Consider the following 576-nt stretch of genomic DNA (forward strand, 5'->3'; position numbering starts at 1 on the left):
TTGTTGACGCCACTAAAACATAACAAGTAAATACATTAAAGTAGAACAAAGTAGATTTTAAAATTCTATCACAGTGTGGCATAATATTACGACAGCTCTAGTTGAAAGATATAAAAGTTACTTTTTATTTCAAAGTTCAGTATTTTGGATGAAAGTTTTCAATTGTTCGATATGACGTTTCAAAGCATATCTTGAAAAGTAGTTCCCCTATCTACTAAAATATATTTCTGTCTATACAATGGTTAGTTATATTAGTACAAGAATCAACCACGTTCTACCAACTTACTAAATATTCTTATTTCTGTTAGTTTGTTTAAATTATTCATGACATCGGTTATAGTAAACCTTGCATTTCATTTTCTGATTTTGAGTATTTTCATTCAAAAACTATATCAAATAAATACTTGTTAACTTTTTCATTTTTATATAGTTGAAATCATGAGTCAATTGAAGCTAGATCACCATGGAAAACCTGGAAGCACTAGAAGTGTGGTGTGGTCTACTTATATCTGTATAAGTAGTATATGGTGTTGGTCAGACATAGAATGTATTTTCGCAGAAGACCGATGAAGAAAG

The 576-nt window shown here is 29.3% G+C and overlaps 1 protein-coding gene across 1 annotated transcript in view; it reads right to left on the reverse strand.

Annotated features, from left to right (window-relative positions):
* Nucleotides 1-576, reverse strand: part of Smp_139480 (ephrin receptor, putative) — a gene marked incomplete at both ends in the record, with an annotated part of 38,984 nt that overhangs the window by 37,682 nt on the left and 726 nt on the right. The window contains one exon of the mRNA XM_018790264.1: nucleotides 1-12. This exon is cut by the window's left edge and continues 251 nt beyond it. Within this exon, the coding sequence (XP_018646345.1) occupies nucleotides 1-12 (12 nt within the window). The remainder of the gene's footprint in view (nucleotides 13-576) is intronic.

Source organism: Schistosoma mansoni (assembly GCF_000237925.1).
Source record: "Schistosoma mansoni, WGS project CABG00000000 data, supercontig 0125, strain Puerto Rico, whole genome shotgun sequence".
NCBI classification, from domain to species: domain Eukaryota; kingdom Metazoa; phylum Platyhelminthes; class Trematoda; order Strigeidida; family Schistosomatidae; genus Schistosoma; species Schistosoma mansoni.